This window comes from Strix aluco, chromosome 20 (genome assembly GCF_031877795.1).
Source record: "Strix aluco isolate bStrAlu1 chromosome 20, bStrAlu1.hap1, whole genome shotgun sequence".
NCBI lineage: Eukaryota > Metazoa > Chordata > Aves > Strigiformes > Strigidae > Strix > Strix aluco.
The window spans coordinates 13537378-13555370 of NC_133950.1; the positions used below are offsets into that span (position 1 = coordinate 13537378).

General features: G+C 49.0%; 1 protein-coding gene across 5 annotated transcripts in view; it reads left to right on the top strand.

Annotated features, from left to right (window-relative positions):
• NACC2 (NACC family member 2) overlaps positions 1-17993 on the top strand; it is a 63124-nt gene that overhangs the window by 38708 nt on the left and 6423 nt on the right. For 3 of the 5 annotated variants that reach the window (XM_074845996.1, XM_074846000.1, XM_074845999.1), the window contains exons 2-5: positions 2675-3601; positions 12773-12940; positions 15777-15882; positions 16159-16256. In XM_074845996.1, the coding sequence (XP_074702097.1) occupies positions 2737-3601; positions 12773-12940; positions 15777-15882; positions 16159-16256 (1237 nt within the window). In that variant the 5' untranslated portion in view covers positions 2675-2736. Of the gene's footprint in view, positions 1-923; positions 1155-1177; positions 1717-2674; positions 3602-12772; positions 12941-15776; positions 15883-16158; positions 16257-17993 lie in introns of those variants that run through there. The other 2 variants (XM_074845997.1, XM_074845998.1) reach the window with 2 other exon arrangements.

Sequence of the window (17993 nt, forward strand, 5' to 3'; positions counted from 1 at the left end):
CTCCTCTGAGGATGGCTTCACCTCTAATCTCCTAAATTTTAACTGCGTGTGACCATCCGAGCACAGCAATTGAAACAAATCTGAGAGCAATAGCAGAAATAAAAACGCTCTGGGCAAGAGAGAAGTAAGCAAAGTGAGGCCCCACCCTCTTTCCCAGAAAAAAGCACCAAACATGCTCAATAAATGCGAAGGTAATTTAAAATCTGAATCCAGGAGACAATGTGACTAGGATTTCATTACTTAAGCAAATGGATTTGCTTTTAGTGGATTCAGCCACAGACTGAAAGAAGCTTTCCCCAAGGGGTAAACATTTTTCCTGCATTTGAAAGGCTTTCTTGTATGGGGAGGGGGGGGAGAATCAGGACTGTGACTGCCCAAGGAGCACTGTTATTTTGGGCAGATTTGGGCATTCCCAAAGCTGTCCTTTTGGGTGGGTGGTTTTGGGGAGCCCCTGGGATGGGGTGGTGGGATGCTGGGGGATGCCGGGGCAGGCGGGATGCTGGGGGGATGCGGGGGGGTGCTGGGGGATGCTCGCCGCGCCTTCCTCCGGCTGCAGGAGTTAACCAGCAGCAGTGCCAGCTCTGCAGACTGTTTGGAATAGTTTAAATGCTTTGACACTCTGGATGTACTAGATGGCAGGGGAGGCAGTTTACAGCGTAATTCATATGCAAAACTGCACTATAAATTTAAAACCTGTCTCAGTTGCCGTGGCACCACTAAGCATTTCATCAGCATACAGTACAGTATTTCTGCCATCTTTGTTTGCATTGCAGTGACTCATCAAAAGTCTGTCTTGTACCAACACTGAGAGCATTCCTCTGGCACTGATATTTCTCTGTTTTTAAAGCTTCGGTTTGAAACTGGCATTTACTTCAGGTCCCTAATCAAAGGGCTCTATTCATTGCAGAGAGCAGCCTGAATGTTAATCTGCATCCGGCCTATTCATTTAGATGCTGTGCGCTGCCGGGGAGATTTGACTTGGTAAAAGCTTGAGCTACAGCAGATACAAACCCAGGGTTTGATACTATATATTATTTTTTTTTTCCCTCCCCTGAGCGATCGTCGTCGCTGCGTATAGCGTGGCGGCCGGGGCGATCCGGAGGGACGCAGACCCCTGCGGCGAGCGGCCGCGCTGGGGACGGCCGCTGCTGAAGGTACGTTTGCTCCCAGCCAGGCGAGGGGACCGGCAACTTCCTCGCTCGGAAGAATTTTTTTTAACCATGCAGATACAATTAAATTGGCTCCGAGTGTGTTCCCTTTTCTTCCTGTTACCCCGTGGCCTTGCAGATAGGACTTTTTTTTTTTTTTTCCCAGCAATGGGAACAGAGCAGCTCTTTGTGGGTTATTATTTTCTTTTCAGAGATTTTTTTTTTTAATCTTTCTCAGATAAACTTCTTTTTTTTCCTTTTTTTAAAAAATATTGTTCTTAGAAGCTTTCAGTACTACTTAACCGTAGTTTTTCCTCAGTAGTATCGAAGGCAAACAGGATTTTAAATCTGCTGGACTCTTGCATGGAGCTCGGGGAGGGGGGACGGGGGGGTTTGGGCTCCGGCTTGTGCCGGTGAATCCGCAGTGATTTGCTTTGCTGGAGTTTCAGTGCCCGGGCTGCACTAACGCTACCTGCTCCGCCGTTGCATGGGGTTTGTGCACGAGGTCCCTTCCAACGCGAGGCTTTATTTGGTCGGTGAAAGGAGGAATTATCCCCATGGCCAAAAGGTACAGCTGGCCTTAAAGAGCGGCCGCGGTGGGATGCAAAGCCGGAGCCGTCGCTTCGAGCCCGTTTCATGTGAGGTTGCTCGGAGGGTCCCTGAAGCCGCTCGGCTGGGGACGGTACCCCCAGCCGGGGCAGTGGGCTGGGGGGCTCCGGCTGCAGGAGGGGCTGGGCTGGGGCTCCCCCTGCCCCACTTTGGATTTAGGGGAGAAAAATAAGGAGACAACTTGGTAGGCGGCTCGCTGCAGCACATTGGTTTGTTTTATTGGGGCTCAAATATCTGGCTTAATTTGGAGATAAGCCTCGTTTTGTTGGAGGATAAATCTGTTGAGAAGGGGTTTAACTGTTGAAATGCTCCCTCTTTCTGGTGCAAATGGCAAGATTGCTTTTCAAAGTGCTTTTTCCTGGGAGCTGTTGCTCCGGCAGAATCCTGTATTTATTTCAGGCAGAATGGCACATTGTTTTATAAATATCTTTTCTGTAGTTTCAACATAGCTGCTGGGTTTTGTGTTTCTTATATAATGCTACCCGAGATCTGTCTGACTATCTGACTGGGTTAACGGTTGGACTCAATGATCTTAAACATTTTTTCCAACCTAAACAATTCTATGATTCTATCTCACGTTTGCTTTACTGTTCACTCCTCTCCCATTACCGTTCAGATTTTCCTGCATAAAGTAAAGCCCCTGGGGGAATAGATCAGTGGTGCTTATTTAAACAGACCGCAACTTGAAGAAAATACTTGCATTTTTGGAATATCCTTTGCCATCCACCAAAAGCATTTCGAATGTTGTTTGAAAACATTGATAAGTAATTTTTATAAGCGACTGCTTTTGTGCATCAGCTCTCAGAGCTTAGTTTTGAGCCTTTGATGTCGAGTGAGGTGGGTTCCTCTGCTTCTGCCTGCTTTGGTGAACTGTCTAAAAATGCTGTGCCTCTCTCCCTGCCTTCTCCCTTTTTCAGATGTGCCCTACTTTGGATATTCCTGCATTGAATGTCTGAGGAGCTCCAGCCGATCCTGAGCCATGTCGCAGATGTTGCACATAGAGATTCCCAACTTTGGGAACACCGTTCTGGGCTGCCTGAACGAGCAGCGGCTGCTGGGGCTGTACTGCGATGTCTCCATCGTGGTGAAGGGCCAAGCCTTCAAGGCACATCGGGCGGTCCTGGCCGCCAGCAGCCTCTACTTCCGAGACTTGTTCAGTGGGAACAGCAAAAATGCCTTTGAGCTGCCGGGTACCGTCCCCCCCGCTTGCTTCCAGCAGATCCTCTCCTTCTGCTACACCGGGAAGCTGACCATGGCGGCGAGCGAGCAGCTGGTGGTGATGTACACGGCGGGCTTCCTGCAGATCCAGCACATCGTGGAGAAAGGGACGGACTTGATGTTCAAGGTCAGCTCTCCCCACTGTGACTCTCAGACCACCATGATCGAAGACCCCAGCTCGGAGCCGCAGAGCCCCTGCAACCAGCTGCAGTCGGCCTCGGCGCCCTACGTCATGTCCCCCTCCATGCCCATCCCGCTCCTCACGCGCGTCAAACACGAGAACCTCGAGCTGCAGGCAGCTGCCCTGCCCGGCCTGCCCGGCAAGCGGCCCCTCGAGCCCGGTGCCCGGGAGGGGACCGGCGGTGGTGGCTCCAACGCCGGTCCCCTGAAGCTCTCCCGTGTCTCCTACTACGGGATGCCCAACCTGGCCACCCTCATCCCCAACGTCCAGCAGGTCCAGTACTCGCAGGGGGAGCGGACAAGCCCCGGCGCCAGCAGCATTCCCACCACCGACAGCCCCACCTCCTACCACAACGAGGAGGACGAGGAGGACGACGAGGCGTATGACACCATGGTGGAGGAGCAGTACGGGCAGATGTACATCAAGTCCTCAGGAGGTTACTCTGGTAACGGACAGTCTCTGTCCTTGGGTTTTCCGCTCTCCTTCAGTGGTTGCTTGGTCCTTCTCCAGCCAGCACGGGTGGTTTTGGTCTTGTTCATCAGGCTTTTGTCTTCAGGGGCTTCGTTTGTTTATTTATGTAGCGCGGTGCACGTGGTGGGCTCGGTGCTGGTGTCTGGGTATGGCGTGAGCAGGTCCCCTCGTGCCATCACTCATGGGCCATGTCCCCAGCTGAGAGGCTCTTTAGGTAAGAGAGGCTGCGGCCTCCCCCACGTTCAGCTTAGCCCTTTTTTTTGGCTGAGGCCACCAAGCTGCAGCCTGGTGGTTACACAACCTGTGCAGTGGTGACACCGTCCCTTGGCGAGGGTCATCTGAGAGGGACAGTCGTCCGTGGGGAGGGAAGTGTCAGCCCTTGCCAGCCCGGCGGGGGCAAGGTGGTCGGTCTGGGAGTTAGTCTTCAGCGAGGTGCAAGGTACGTTCCCTCTGTCCTGGCTTTTTAGAATAAAATTTTTTAAAAAGTGATGAACATACGACACTTGGAGGAAGGGAGAAAACCATGAAATAAATCATTTTCATAGATGTTGTTAATTAGGAATATCCACAAAAAGGAAAAAAGGACTTTTATGCCCACTGCCTGAAGTGACCCCCCTTTCCTTTGCCAGCCTTGCCCAGCGCATCGCTGTCAAAAAGGGAAAAGCAGTTTGGGGGCCTCTCGATAATCTTTTAGTTCTCTGTTAGGTGAGTCCCTGGGCATGCCTTAGACAGAGGAGGTGGTTTCATTTTGGTGATGCTCAGCCAGGAGCTGCCGGCTGAGCCCCTGGGTGGGTGCAGGGGCACGAGGCCCCTTCCCTCTCGCTCCCTGCGCAGGAGAGGGCTTCCTGGGGTGTGCACCCCCAGCACCTTGCAGGGCTCAGAGCCTGCCGAGGAGTAGGGGCAGGCTGAGGGCACGGAGCCCGAGCGGGAGGGTCGCTGGCGTGCCCGCATCTCAGTCGGATGAAGCTCGCAGCATCCCGGTCGGAGGCTCGGCCTCGGCGCTGTGGCCTCCCCGTCGGAGCTGCAGGTGTTTGTGGCAGCAGCTTTGATCCGCGGGTGCTCCCCGAGGAGGGACATCTTCCCGCCGGCTCTGGCTGCGCAGAGCATCCTCTTGCCTGGAGCCTCTTTCCCCGCTACGGTTCTGCGCTGAAATTGCTGGACTAATTTTGCAAATATTTAACTCTCGTTTGTTGAAGAGTTGGCATGCTTTCCTCAAAGCTGTTTGATTTTATTCTTAAGTAAAGGAGATTTGACAAATATGACCATTTCTGTTACCTAAAGCCAGGCTTTCCCTGAGAACAGTCTCATCCCCACACACTGTACTATCCCATCCCATCCCAAAGAGCAGGAGCCCAGTGTGTCCTTGGCATGTCCCCCTGCCAGGTAGCAAGCAGATAAGCAGTATTTTCCAAGCATTTTTGCCAAGCCTTGTGCAAAAGAGGGAAAGCAATGTTACTATTTTAATATTAGAAATATTTGCTGAGAAAAGCGGACAAGCCAGTTGTAGAAAATGAGTCTCAAAAGCCTGTCTGCTCTCTCTGCCGTGCTTCAACTCCCAGCAGTTGGTACTGGGTGAGCGAGGGAGAGTGGGATCAGGGAATGGGGACAAGGTTGGGGTCTCCTCCAGGGCCGCCCACCTGGCAGGAGCAGGACCCTGTGCCCCAGCTGCTGTTAGAGTCAGACCGCAGAGAAATCAGGCTGTTTTCCCCCACACTGGTTTTGTTTTTATTTTGCTTTGCACTTCCCTGCTGTAGAGCATGCAGTGAGTAATGTGGGTTTGCCTTCAGCGCCGGGGCTCGCAGCATCGTTCCTCAGAGCAATGGGATTATACCCTTGGACACGGTGTTTTCCTTCCCCGTCATGGGGCCAGTTCATGCAGTAACAGAACAAAATAAATTCAGAAGGCGAGGGCAGGACCAGCCCCAGGACCATGCAGGCAGCAGCTATTAGGCTGTACCTAATTCTTGTAGTGTGGTGGAGTCGTCCCAGTTGGAAAAGTGAAAAAATGAGCAGCTTTCTTGGGCATTTTTGGAGATGCTGCAGCCATCCAGCCCTCGCGCTGGGCATCCCACAGCGAAGTTTTCCTGCTTGGTTTCTGTAGGGGGAAGACTCGAACCATGTCGTGATGCCGAGGCAGGGTCCGTTCGGGGAGGAGGCAGGTCGGGAGCGCAGCGCTGCCCGGTCCCGCCGTAAGGCTCTAATATACCACGTTTCTGCTAAAATACCTCTTCCACACCAGCACATTTCAAGGGAGTTTCCTGTTTTAAATAAGCCAGCTATAGTATCAGGCTTCCTGGAAAAGAGGACACACAAAAAAGAGATTAAAAAATATAAAACCTAAGCTATTCCATTATGGTTTGGACTTGTACAGCTAAATGTGTTTTAATTACTCGGGATAAACTGTACCCTCAAAAGGTGCAGAATAATAAAACCATAAGATGGAAGAGAGAAAGCCAGCTAATCCTGCTCCTGGCATGTAGATCCCTACAGCCTTACAAAGGCCTGGGGGAGGGGGGAGCCCTTTAAAATAGTGATTGCCAAGGTTTCCAAGAGCCCTGTTTGTAAAAACAAAAACAAAGCCAAAGAAGAGCACAGCAGATGAAGCCCTGAATTTCAGAGAGGGCTTTTTTTTTCCCCTCCTTTTTCTCCACTTTTTCCTTCCCCAGCTGAAGCATTGACTTGGCTAATGCTGGCGAGTGTGTGGTGGGATGCTGGTGGCCTGAGTGCTTTGCTTGCCTTGAGCATCACTTGCCTTGAGCATCACCCACCTGGAGCATCACCACCCACCACTCCCAAGGCTGGGGCAGTGTGGGGCAGGGGGGTCACGAAGCTCCTTCTTGCCCCAAGGCTGTGTTTTTTTAATTTATTTTTGTTCACCCCTTTTTATAGTCAGAACCACACCGAATCCTCAAAACTGAGAGACAAGGAGCACATCATCACCTTGGCCAAGGGTTTGATGGTGGTAGAGGGAGTGAGGAGAAGATCTTGTTAAGTGATGTGCCTCCTGCAGTGGTGACACTGGTGTGGTGGACCGGGACAAGTGTTGGACCTGCAAAAGGAGCAGCAGCTAAATGAAAAGATAAGCCCAGTCTTAAACCCAGACTGATGGGAGGGTTAGGTTTAGGTGTCGATAGACAGGGTGGCAGCTTGCAGAGGGATGTAGGAAAAGGTGCCTCAGCTCCCACCAGCCTCTGGCCGCCTTCGGTGGCCACAGCGTCACCGCCACCATCCCCGCGCCCGCCTGCTGCTGCGGCAGGCTGGGAGCATCACAGTAAAATGGCTCCTCATTCTGTAACTAGGTCTGCTTGGGGAGAACATGTGGGCCTTGAGGACACGAGTGAGACTTAATGAGGTTTCTAGCATCTGATCTGAGGAATGCACAACTCCAGAAAATATTAAACAAAAGCAAAGTATTTTTATCCTTGTTAATTACAGCGTCGTGGGCCTGATCTGAAGTGGGTTTCAGCAGGACTTGCAGATGCTCGGCGTTTTTCTGCACTGAACCGCGTTCTTGTCAGTCAGCTTGCTGCTTAGCAGATGCAGTTAATTTAATTTTGACAGGCGCAAGCGAAGTTGTGCGAGGGTCCGTCCTCCTCCCCTGCTCCTGCTGCGCCAGTTTGCAGGGGAGAGGAAAAATCTTTATGCAGCAAATGGCTGGAATGTAAAGGCTGGACTTGAAAGTTATGAAATCCCGAACTGACAAGAGCACACTTCATTAAAAATTCATCTAAAATAGCCATTATAGAATAGTTGTGGTAATTAGCTGAGAGAATAGTTTTCTCTCCTGGCCTCTGATTCCTGACAGTAAGGAAAGAGGGCAAGAAACAACCCAGAATCCGTAATGAGCGGCTCCGGCGGAGCCCGCACGGCATCCCAAACCAAGCCTGGGAACAACACGCTGCAACGGTTTAAATCACGGCTCGCGACGCCGGATAATTGCAGCCGTAATAAAGTAGCTGGTTCTAACTGCGGGAGTGGTGAGCTGAGCCTGCGAGGACCGTGCGGTGGCCGGTCTGACACCGTGCTGCGCACGGAGGGATGCTCGCGAGCAAAGAGCTGGTGGGTGTTTAGGAAATAAAGTGGTCAAGGGAGGATGCCCTGTTGATTCACCAGAGCACTTTTCCTTTGGCTTTTTGTTGAGGGTTTCAAACAGCCCCACTGCTGGAAGTGCCAACGGGAGCCAGCCAGTGCTGGCATCAGGGACCATCCCAGCACGGGGACCGGTGCTGGCCGCGGCGCTGAGCAGCCGGAGGAAGGCAAAGCCCCACGCCGGGGGCGCGCAGCCTCTGCCCTTTTTTGGCGTTAAACTTCCAGTCCTGGTTTCCTCACCGTAAAACACAGATGTTTAATTTTAGGCTGGCAGATGTTTCACTCCTGGCTGAGATCTGAAGCGAAGGCAAGATAGGGGTATTTATAAACCAGTAATATTTTTCCTATACTAATTCCAGATTACCTCCCTGTATAAATAGGTCACAAATCAAATCTCTACATTCCAGTACGTTGATATAAATGTACTATTTGTAAAACGTAAACTATCCCAGTTGGGACTATATCATATATCTGTCCCTCTGTGCGTGCGTGTGTCCTCTGTGGTCCAGGTTTACGTAGGCAGGCAGATGCTGGCGATGCCGGGGCTGCGGCAGGGATGCTATTTTTGGGGCAGTCCCACTGCCAGTGGAAAATAGGCTAATGGGATAAAAATGTTTGTAAAAATATTGCTATTTGAAAAGAAACTGCTTGATGTGTAGAGAGCAGGGGAGAATTATCCCTGTGTTTGCATACGTGGTGACTGGTGGTGGAGCAGGTGGAGATGGTTTTGTAACCGTTGTGGTGGACCAGGGCTTGTGACTTGTGGTTTCGTGTTGGGGCTCTTAACTTTTGGTTGAGGGTCCATCACTCTGATCTTTCTGTATCTCAGAATCCCATTCCTAAAACAGAAGTAGTTGTTTCTTACCCACGGGTGTATGTTGAAGTTTATATGCAGTAAATGATCAAGAGGAGAACCCAGACTGGTGGGAATTGGGGGTTCATGAGTAATTTCAAAGCCCTGGTGTTTGGATTGTCAGGAACTAAGGAAATAAGTGAATACTGGTGCCAGGTGTGTGGCCAGCAGTTCCCAGCACTACCAGACCCCAGGCACTCACCCGAGCAGCTAGTTGCCCATCACCGATGAGGGTCAACGGGAGCTGTGTGGGCTCAACATCTCCGGTCCCAGACACGCCGGGCAGGACACACAACCGTCCTGGCGTCACCAAAACCATCGTGAGCTCAGCAAGAAGGTGGGTAATGGACCTCTGAGCTGGACAGTATGTTTTAGGGACAAGGAGGACACGTGCTCCCAGCATCACGCAAAGCCCGGAGCTGCGGAGCACTGGTAATTCCCACAACTCCAGCTTTTCTCTGAGTGTGGACTGGTGGGTTGGTTTGAGGCTGCTTCTTCAGCCAGAAAACCGGGGATATTGCCCATTCTGGACCACTTGTTGCCAGCTGCAGCGTCCATGTAAGTTTGAGATGAAAGCATATATCTGAATAAATAAAATATACCAGCGTTGGGCTGGCAGCTCTCATTGCTTCCTCTGTAATGATTTCCTACCCCTCTCCGCTAGCTGGTAGGCTCCTTTCTTGGTCGAGAACAAAACTGTATTAAACAATACTTCACATTGTTTGCCCTTTCATTCAAAGGGAAGGAGCCGCTGCCCTCTGAAGATACAAATTAATTAGAAGCAAATACTATCCTGTTCTTCAGAGCATAAAGGCCAAACAGACTGGCTTTCTTTGAAAACATGGGACCAAAGTGTCTCTTGTATCCTGCTTCTTTACATAACCGATTGCTATCTGCTGAATTGAGGTGGCACTGAAAGGCCTAAATCTTTGGTCGTTTTTGTTTAGTATCGTTGAATAGTGCTTTAATGGAAACAAAGTCCAAAAAATTATTCATGCCCTTGTTTAATAAGAGATTTATAGACAGCAAGCCAGCAGGACAGATGTAACCAAAATAGAATAGTGGATTGAGTTATGCTTGGTCTTTTTAGCCTGAATTTTAGTTTGTTTTATGAAGTATTTGATTTCACAGGAAGAAATGTAAACTTCTCGATGGCTTCATGTGTAGGAAGTGAAATGTCTTCAAAAGCAAAGAATTTCTTCAAGGCAGGATTGTCACCAACCAGCGTGGCAGCGTTGTCTTCCTGAAAAGCTGCTTTTCTTTCAGGAAACAGGTTTGACACCAAATCCTTCAAAATTTCTCCAGGAAGGTAGCGTGAACACAGTGTTTATGCTGATCTTTCTCTTGCTTGCCTCGTTATTGCTACCTTAGGATCTCTTTGGCCCCAAAATTGTTTTTTATTGAATGTTTGCCTGTGGAAGGTGGTAGAGCAGGCAGGTTTGTCCTTGTCCGCTGTAGCTGTTTGCCACTTGGATGTTGTAGGTGTTTAATTTCTTCAAGTGACAGCAGTCTTGGTGGAGAAGCGGGCAGGGGGAAGGTGTGGCTGGTGGCTGCTCAAGTCAGCTCTTTTCTGTTCCCATTAGAGCAATATTGGGTCACAGGCTGCGAGGACCTTCTGCCTCTCCTGCTCTGAACTCTGTCTCATTTAGGGTATTGATTGCGACTACTTTCCCTGGAGACCTGCAGCCTTTATATTGCTTAAGATATAACTGGAGGCCTCTAAGAAACTTTCTGAGAATCCATATCAGTCTGCCCAGCTTCCCTTCAGCAGCTTAACATCCGCCGGTTTTTAGCTGGTGATGAATATCGTGGGTGCTTTTGACCTGAGTCATGAGTTAAAAGTAAAGATGAAATATTAAAAATGCAGTTTTACACGACCTGCATGGAGCGTTGTGCTTGTGAGGGGCTGAGATGGTTTTCCTGCTCCTGCCGGGCAGCTGAAGCGGTGGCTCCGTCGAGAGCCCGGCGCTGCGGAGCACTCGCCCTGACGACCTGCCTGCAATTAGCAGCAGCCCCGTGCACGGGCACGGCCTCATCCTCACCTGTCCTGTTGCCTGACGGCTCAGGGATGTACATTTAGCACAAAAAACTGATGCCAAATTCAGTTTTACCCCTAATAGCCTCATTCACCTTTTTGTTGCTGCCTTTGGGGACCTTGGACTTCTCAGTCTGGTTTCTGGGGTTTATTGGCAGAACGATAGCTCATACGCAGTGTATATATAATTTTAGCTTTTAGTTCAGCCTGTGTGTGACCAGCAGCTGACTGTGGTGTCCATTCCTGCTGCTTCCTCTCCCCTCCAGATTTGTATTTATTTTGCAGTGGCCCTTGTGCTGCAGCCTGCCTTGGTGGGAACGCCTTCCCAGAGCCAGAAAGCCTGTGAAGGACAGCAGAGTGGGCCCTCGCTGGGTGTTGGTTCCCCTGTACCCAGTGCCCCTCTGCTTTTGATTTGTTTGAGCTGGAAAATACTAGTATTTAATTGGATATACTCTACTTATCACTCTTTGAAAGCATCAGAAATATAGCAGGTCTTTGAGGTGCTTTCTTGGTGTAAGCAGGTGACTCCCACCTCCAAGGAGAGGGTGCCTGGGTGCTTGGGAGTGCTGTTAAACAGGGAAATATTGCAGTTGGTGAAAATTCTGTACGTCAGTGGAACTGCGCATCAGCACTACAAAGCCCTGCCACTTCGCATAGATAATCGGGCTGTGATGGCAAGAGAAGTTAGTTTAAAAACATCACGTGAATTGTTCTGCCGCTGGTTGGTCCTCAGTCGCTGAAGGAAACATCGCTCTGCCGCGGCGCGGCTCCACGAGCAAGGGGCATCCTCCTGGTGTTCTGACTTTTTAGGGAAGGAGGGAGCGATGCGAGAGGGATGCTTCCAGCCCTGTGCCTGCGATAGGATGCCACGGCACAGCACGGCGTCGCGGGCATGTCCTAGTTAGAACACTGCTCCCATTGTACGGGAGTCATCGCCCTTTGGTTACTGCAGCAACAAGTCTGCAAAACTTGTTATTTTATCTAGAGAGAGGAAAAGTGGCCCCCAGAACACCAAAATAATTGCGGGAAAAGACACCTCTTGAGTAGGAGACATTTTGAGTTCAGAAATGCTAATTGCTGGGGTTTTTTCTCCTCTCTGTATTCACAGATATTGAAGTACGGAGCTGGGTTGGATTTTATGCGTGGTGCTTGTCACATTATCAAACAGTTTTGAGGGAAAAAAATGGATCATTGTAGAGCTGGGCTGCAATTCAGCACTGTAACTGTTCCCACCATGTCCCAGTGCAGCTGGAGCTGATTATACCCGTGTCAGCCCTCTTTTGCTGTCAAAATTTGTAATTTTAAGCAAGCCTGTGGACTCACACTGTAAATGTGTTTTAAGCGAATCTTCTGTATGCCCACAAGACCCAGGCCTGCGGCGTGCTGGTAGGAAGCTCAGTACTTCCAGCTTTTGAATGTTAATGGTTGTAATGGGCAGTGGTGGGCTCCAGGGATGGTACGTTGGGGCAAGTCACAGCTGTGTCCTGGCAAAACCCAGTAATTTGGTTTTGAAGCCACAGCTTAATAACATTTTTTTTGACTCGTTGGTTGAAGTCTCTCTTGTTGTTGAGAGGAAGCGTAAGGGAAGGCGCTTCAGAGAGCGAGTTGGAGCTTGCAGGAGGTGGCTGAGGGAGGCTGCGGTGACCTTTCTTGGTGCAGTGGGTATCTGCAGAGTCTGGCTTTTAACTTCATCAGGAAAAACATCAAGAGAAGTAGTTATGGTACTGCTGCAGGTATTTATCAAACTCGGGCAATTTAGTGCCTGTTTTAGAAACCCCTGGTGAAGTAACCTGACATTCTTCTGGGAGCGTTTGGGGAAGCCAGCTCCATATGCTGCACTTGCAGAACGATGCCAGCTGTGCAGAGTTGCCCGTTTTCATAAATGATTAACTTAGGAAAAGTTAAAGCATAATCAGATTCTAAGAATCCCTCTCACAGAACCCGAACGCGCCTGCAAGACTGCGGTGGTAGGTGGTGGGGGAGACCAGGGGATCTGTCTATGCTTCCAGGTGGCATCTGCCCAGCAGCCGATAGCCCTAGTGAATGGTTGTACTTCAGGAGGGAGGAATATTTCCAACAGCTATGTGAAAAAGTCAAAATCTGACTTTCTGCTAACGTGGTGCCTGCGTAATAAATTGTTTTAATGGGTTTCCCTTTTAATTTTTAAGTTGCTCAAGAGAAGCCAGAGCAGATCCCACTGGAGAACCGTTCCTGTGTCCTCATACGACGGGATCTAGTTGCTCTCCCAGCCAGTCTTATCAGTCAAATCGGATACCGTTGCCACCCAAAACTCTACTCAGAGGGAGATCCTGGAGAAAAACTTGAGCTTGTTGCAGGTAATGATGGGGTAACTTTTCTTTGCTTGACAATGCCTGGGGATCGCTGATGTTTTCCTTCTTGAAATGTGGTCTTCATCTTGCTTGCACTGTTGCTGGAGTTGTGCATCTTGTGTGCCCTTGCTGTGTCTTTCTGGATTATTCATCACCAATCATCTTTTAAAAAGTTCTAAGTTTCCTTTAATTTGCTGATAGAAAAATGTGTCATTAACAGGCTTTATTCAATTGAATTAATTTAGCATTTTAATTTAATTCTCCAGCTTGTGTTCTTCCTGATTGGTGTGGGCTGCATCGCAATTGTGTTTTGATTTAGATGCACAGATCTAAAAAAAAAAAAAAAATCCAGCAAACAATCTATTGCATTATAAGATTTGCAAAGCAGTGGAGATAAAATTTGTGTCAGCGAACAAGCTTTGAAAAACCTGTTTTTTAGAATTGGGGGTGTTACTAAATGGTCAGATGCTGCAGTAGGAAGGAAGAGAGGGAATTGGGTTTGGTTCTTTCTTCTATCTTTATTTTCATTTGGGGGGGAATTTACAATATTGGGAGAATTCACTACTTCTCTATAAACGATTTGTGGCCAACTTGAGGTGGAAGATGGTGCTGTTTAGCTTTTAAAGATACTGGTGTTGTAGAGCTGGATAAAGAGGAATGAAGTCCGGTGGCTGTGCCAGCCTGCAGCCCGGGCACCCCAGGTGCGGCACAGAAGATGGATATTTGACGGGGGTGTCCAGGTCAAATTCCAGTTTAAATAATTATATTCTGCTTTTATGAATTCTCCCCAGCTTCACTTCGCTGCAGTGGTCCTCTCAGCTTATAGCCCATGCTGTTGTGAAGTTTTTTCCCTTGGACGTAGCCATGTTGAGGTGCAGCAATCTTTGCTCGACCACCCCTACCTGCTGCCCACGGGGGGGAGGTTTAATTAATACCTGTAAAGCCCTTGGTACAAAAAGGACATGTGGCAGTGCAATCTATCCAAATCAGTTGTCCTTTCTTTCTGGTTATTTATCTCTTGGTGAGTAGCGTGATTTTATTTTCAGTCTGTAGAAGGAATCTGCGTTTCAGGGGATGCCCAGGAAAGTTTCCATCTGATGGAGGATGGGTCTCTGATGGAAGGCAGGAGTAAAACGCACACGCCGCAGCACAGTGTACAACCACAAGCGTTTATTTTGTATCTGGAATATTCATTTTGTACCCATTTACATTTTATGTGAGACTTCTTAAAACCATCAAGTGGTGCAGGTTATTTTCACAGTGAGAGCTGCAAATTGGCTTGAGGCAGCTCTGCTTGATTTACATTTTTCAATCTGGAAAAAAAGTAGATTAATATCACTAACCGATAGTGGCTGACTCGGTTATTTTTGATTTATTAAAGTGAAGTTACCCTCGGTAGTGTCTGGTGTTCCCTCTGATGGCTTATCTCTTAAAATACCACTGCTGAAGAAAGCTGATTCCTGTCTGAAACCTGGTGAGACCTGGGGGGTGGCTCGACCCCGGAGCACACAGGAGGATCCCGCAGCAGAAGTTTTCCTCCACTCTGCATTCGGAGTATTTTCCTTTTGTCTCTGGTTTTCATGCCATGATTGATCTCCAGACTTCAGCAGCTCCCTCCGAGAGGGTCTTCAACAACCTCGCAGCCGTCGTAGTACATCTGAAGGACAGATGCTGTGCATGGAAGAGGATACGTGGAAGATACCTGATGAGAAGTGGGATGGCTCAGAGATCTGGAGCGATGCTTGCTATTTTCTGGGGCAGGACTGGTGGGCTGGGCTGCCCGCAGCAGCAGGGAAGGTGCAGGCAGCTGCCTGCTCTAGGGAGGGGGTTGAGCTCGGGGAGGTGCTGGGCGCCTGCCCCGGCACAGCCTGCCGGCGTGGGCTGCTCTGCAGCTCTGTCTTCATCCGGAAGATCAGGGACAATCATCTGCAGGCTTTCCTGGAAATCCAGGAGGTAATTTTATTTCTCCAGTAGATGTTTTTATGTCTTGAGAACAAAGCATGTTCTGGATCCAGATACGACCCATTATTTAATCTTAATTAAAAGCAAATACCAAAGCCCTCTCATATAACAGCACGCTTGAAAAATAGGATAACCTCCCCCTGCAAGCCAATGCTGAGGCAGGAGCAGTTTGGTCTGTGTGAGCTATGTGCAAAGTAAAAAGGTTTGATAAGAAACCTGCTGTAAAGCGCTGCCAAACCCCTGGACGTGTAAAGCTGCTTTGGCAGGGGCTCCTTTTTCTTCTGGAGAGAACATCCTTAAAGGCAATGTATTTCAAAGTCAGCAATTCCTGTGCATTAGAAGGAAAATTCCCTGCTCACCAGAAGTATCAAGAGGTGTTGGGCTGGGGTTTTTGGAAACAGTTAGATCTGTAGTGTAACTGAGTGCCTTTTCTGTGCTAGCTGGGGTTTTTTCTTTCCAGCTATATGTTCTACGATCCTTCAGTTGAGAAAAGAAAAGGCCAAATGGATTGGGGTTTTCTTCCTTCAGAAAGAGTAAATAGTCTGATCTGTAGATACAAAATCACAGAATAAAGTCTTGCGCTGTGTATCTTTGCAAAAAAAAAAAAAAAGGAGTCCTTTCATTTCATTTCCATAGACTTCCCTTCTGTACAGATAAAATTATGAATTATTATTACCTGGGACTTGCCAAGGCCCTGAGGGACTGGAACAACCGTCCCTGCTAGGCTTTTGCAGAAATCCTGCCGTCCTTGTTTCGTGAGGAGCACGCTCCCTCCCGTGTCACACCAGCGCCAGGAGGAGCGGTTTGGTGGTGGCTCGGAGGCGGTGCTGTCAGCGAGGCGAGGGCTTAATTTCGAATTCTCCCTCTCCAACCCTTCCAGGCTCAGGTGTTTACATCACCCGGGGGCAGCTGATGAATTGCCACTTATGTGCCGGTGTCAAACACAAGGTCCTTCTGAGACGTCTTCTGGCCACCTTCTTCGATCGGTATGTCCTCCTGCTCTTTGTGCCTTCCCAAGGGATTCAGATTATTTTCTGGTGGTTTAGCCATGTGTCATGAGCGCTTCATCCTCTGTGCATGCTGCACTGATTTCTGTGCTTTTTCTTAATGATGCTTGAACCTGAGCACCAGGTTTTCCACTTCCTTACCTTAAAACCGTGTAAGGTGGTGATCCCTCCGTAAGAACCTGCAGGGAAGAGGACAAGGCAGTGGCTGTCTCCTGGAGTCCCCGCTGTAAGGCTCTTCCTTTGCCTTTCTTGCAGGAACACGCTTGCCAACAGCTGCGGAACTGGAATCCGGTCCTCCACGAGCGATCCCAGCAGGAAGCCCCTGGACAGCAGGGTCCTTAATGCAGTCAAATGTAAGGAGAGAGATTTACTGCTGCTCGGTTGGAAAGGCACGCTGAGAGCAGAGCCCAAACCTAAGCAGGGAAGGCCATCTCTGTTGCATAATAATGGGAACTATAGATGGTGAAGTTAGGTGACAGGAAAATTGATTTATTTTCTTTATTTTGCATCATTTTGGGGGGGCTGAAGTTAATTTTTGGTGGGTTTTGGCAGTATCTTAATATGAAACATTATTGCTACTTGACTAGTTTGCTATATTTTAAAGCACTAATTTTGCAGTTAATTATTTTACAGATAGGTGCTTTAAAAAGGAATTTGAAATTATGTTTTTGGCAATATTCAGAGCTTGATGCCACTGAAACAGGCCCTCTCTGTGCATTGGCTTTTATGTCCCAGGGTCCAGCTCGCATTTGGATTCATCCAAGTGCAGGGCTCTGCCAAATCCCCTGGTTTACAGGAGCAGAGCGTACAGCTCCAGTCCATCTCCCAGAGGCATCTGCAGTGCATCTTGGAGGTGCTGGCCCTGCGGTGCCTGAGAGCAGCCTTTTGGGGTGTTGGTCTTCAGCAGTAAATGGGCTCCTGGGAATCAAAAAACCGGCTGCTTCAGCCCTGGTAGCACAGGAGGATCTGCTCTCCACCTCGCTGGTAGCCTTTCTGTTAGTTTTACAGTCTGTGTCCTTGAATATGTTTTGTAGACTTTTTGTCTTCTTAAAATATGTAAAATGAGAGCCCTGCTGCAAATAATTGCCTTTCGGAAGATTGCACAAAGCAACAGGAGCTTTTGTTGTTAACGTTTGAACTGCAAGCAGTTCTGCATCGTGCCACGTGGCTTGGCTAGTCGGTCTGTCCTAGTGTCGACCCGTTGGGCTCTGTCTCAGAGCCGGGGGTACAAAAGGTTCAGCTGTTTGACACCCTCCTGCTGTCCTGCAGGTAAGATCCCCTGTGTTTGCGTGATTACACAGCGCCCTAACTTTAGCCAGGGCTGGGATGTGCCGGGTTACCTGCTTCACTGTGCGTATTTGTGCCCAGTGCCTGGTGTTTATACAAGAAAAGGAGAGTTTTGTTACTTCCATCAAGGTAGTTTAATTATTTATGTCAGGCACCAGAAACAAATGGTTTAATATTTGGCTCTTGCAGTCACTGTTGAGTACAAGGAGTGTGCTGTGGGACAAAAGGGATCTGCTGGTGAGTGAGGACCTGGGTGATGTAGGAAACCCTGATGGGTTAGTGCAGCGGAGCCTGCTTACCGTGGACTTGATATACAGTGGAAAGCAATGTGTTCTCTCACCCTCACTGAATTCTGGATAGTAAATCTTTATGTAAATATTGCGCTGGAAAATGAAACTCTAAGCAGTTTTTTTATTATTATTTTTAAGATTTGGAAGATAAATCTTTCCTCTCCCTAACTGTTGCTGTGCTGCTGAACTCCAGGGGCCTTCCAGCCACCCTCTGAGATCTGTAGCACGTGAAGAGAAAGGATAAGACGGCAGATGTCCAATACATAAAGACAAAATCCCTAAGCTGTGCTGTTGGTGCTTGCCCGTAGCTTGTGCGTGGCGCTCTCCTGAGACAGCCGCCCTATTAGCAGATTCCCCCTGGAGAGTCCTGGGCCTGGACCTTCCAGCCTTGCTCCTTGCTAAGGTTTGCAAATACCTTCAGAGGTTGGAAAGGCATCGCTGTCCGGCGACAGTGCCGACGACACGCTGTCGTGTGTCAGGGCATAAGGTGACTTCTTACTGCCTGAGTTTTAC